This window comes from Acanthisitta chloris, unplaced genomic scaffold (assembly GCF_000695815.1).
Source record: "Acanthisitta chloris isolate BGI_N310 unplaced genomic scaffold, ASM69581v1 scaffold7182, whole genome shotgun sequence".
NCBI classification, from domain to species: domain Eukaryota; kingdom Metazoa; phylum Chordata; class Aves; order Passeriformes; family Acanthisittidae; genus Acanthisitta; species Acanthisitta chloris.
The window spans coordinates 1-1,303 of NW_008660942.1; the positions used below are offsets into that span (position 1 = coordinate 1).

A 1,303-nucleotide genomic window follows, 5' to 3' on the forward strand; every position below is an offset into this window, starting at 1 on the left:
GGATGGGATGAGGTGGGATGGGATGGGGCAGATAGGGTGGGATGGGTTGAGATGATGGAATGGGATGGGGTAGATGGGAAGGGATGGGGTGGGATGGGCTGGGATGATGGGATGTGTTAGATGGGATGGAATGGGATGGGACATGGGTGATGGAGGAATTGCCACCACCCTGTCACATCTGTCTTGGTGGTGTCCTAGGTGGAGCAGATCCGCAGGGACATTCGGGACTTCAAGGAGACCAGTGGGGTGGACAAAGTCATCGTCCTGTGGACAGCCAACACCGAACGTTTCTGCGACGTCGTGCCAGGGCTCAACGACACTGCTGACAACCTGCTGAAGGCCATCGAGCAAGGAGGTGGGTGGGAGGGTGGCACCACCACCCCAGTGACGCTGAGCTGTCCCATGTCCCCGCAGAGAGGCCTGGAGGTGTCTCCATCCACGCTCTTCGCCGTGGCCAGCATCCTGGAGGGCTGTGCCTACATCAATGGGTCCCCCCAGAACACCTTCGTGCCCGGGGCGGTGGAATTGGCCTCGCAGCGCCGAGTCTTCATCGGTGGAGACGACTTCAAGTCGGGCCAGACCAAGCTGAAGTCGGTGCTGGTGGATTTCTTGGTGGGCGCTGGCCTCAAGGTATGTGAGGACAGGAAACTTTGGGGAGGAATCTACAGGTGACAGGGAATGACCTACCCACACCTCCTGCCCAGACCAAATCCATCGTCAGCTACAACCACCTGGGGAACAACGATGGGAAGAACCTGTCGGCGCCGCAGCAGTTTCGCTCCAAGGAGATCTCCAAGAGCAACGTGGTGGATGATACAGTCCAGGCCAATCCTATCCTCTATGGACCCCAGGACAAGCCTGACCACTGCGTGAGTTGGTGGCCAGGGAGGGGGTGGCACACACCTGGGGGTGACCCTGGGGGTGACAGAGATGGTGTTTTGCAGGTGGTGATCAAGTACGTGCCCTACGTGGGCGACAGCAAGCGAGCGCTGGACGAGTACACGTCGGAGATCATGATGGGTGGCACCAACACCATCGTCATCCACAACACCTGTGAGGTGAGCAGGGGGCACAGGGCTGTCCCCTCAGTGCCAGGAGGTGGCTCCTCACCCCCCTCTTGATGCCCACAGGACTCGCTGCTGGCCAGTCCCATCATCCTGGACTTGGCCATCCTGACAGAGCTGTGCCAACGCATCACCTTCTGCACCGAGGCTGATCCGGAATTCCAAGGTTTCCACAGTGTCCTGTCCATCCTTGCCTTCCTCTGCAAGGCTCCTCTGGTGCCCGAGGGCACTCCCGTGGT

General features: G+C 59.8%; 1 protein-coding gene across 1 annotated transcript in view; it reads left to right on the forward strand.

The window, feature by feature from the left end:
- Positions 1–198: 198 nt before the first annotated feature.
- ISYNA1 (inositol-3-phosphate synthase 1) overlaps positions 199–1,303 on the forward strand; it is a gene marked incomplete at both ends in the record, with an annotated part of 2,109 nt that continues 1,004 nt past the window's right edge. The window contains 5 exons of the mRNA XM_009070020.1: positions 199–355; positions 419–630; positions 705–869; positions 945–1,058; positions 1,131–1,301. Of these exons, the coding sequence (XP_009068268.1) occupies positions 199–355; positions 419–630; positions 705–869; positions 945–1,058; positions 1,131–1,301 (819 nt within the window). The remainder of the gene's footprint in view (positions 356–418; positions 631–704; positions 870–944; positions 1,059–1,130; positions 1,302–1,303) is intronic.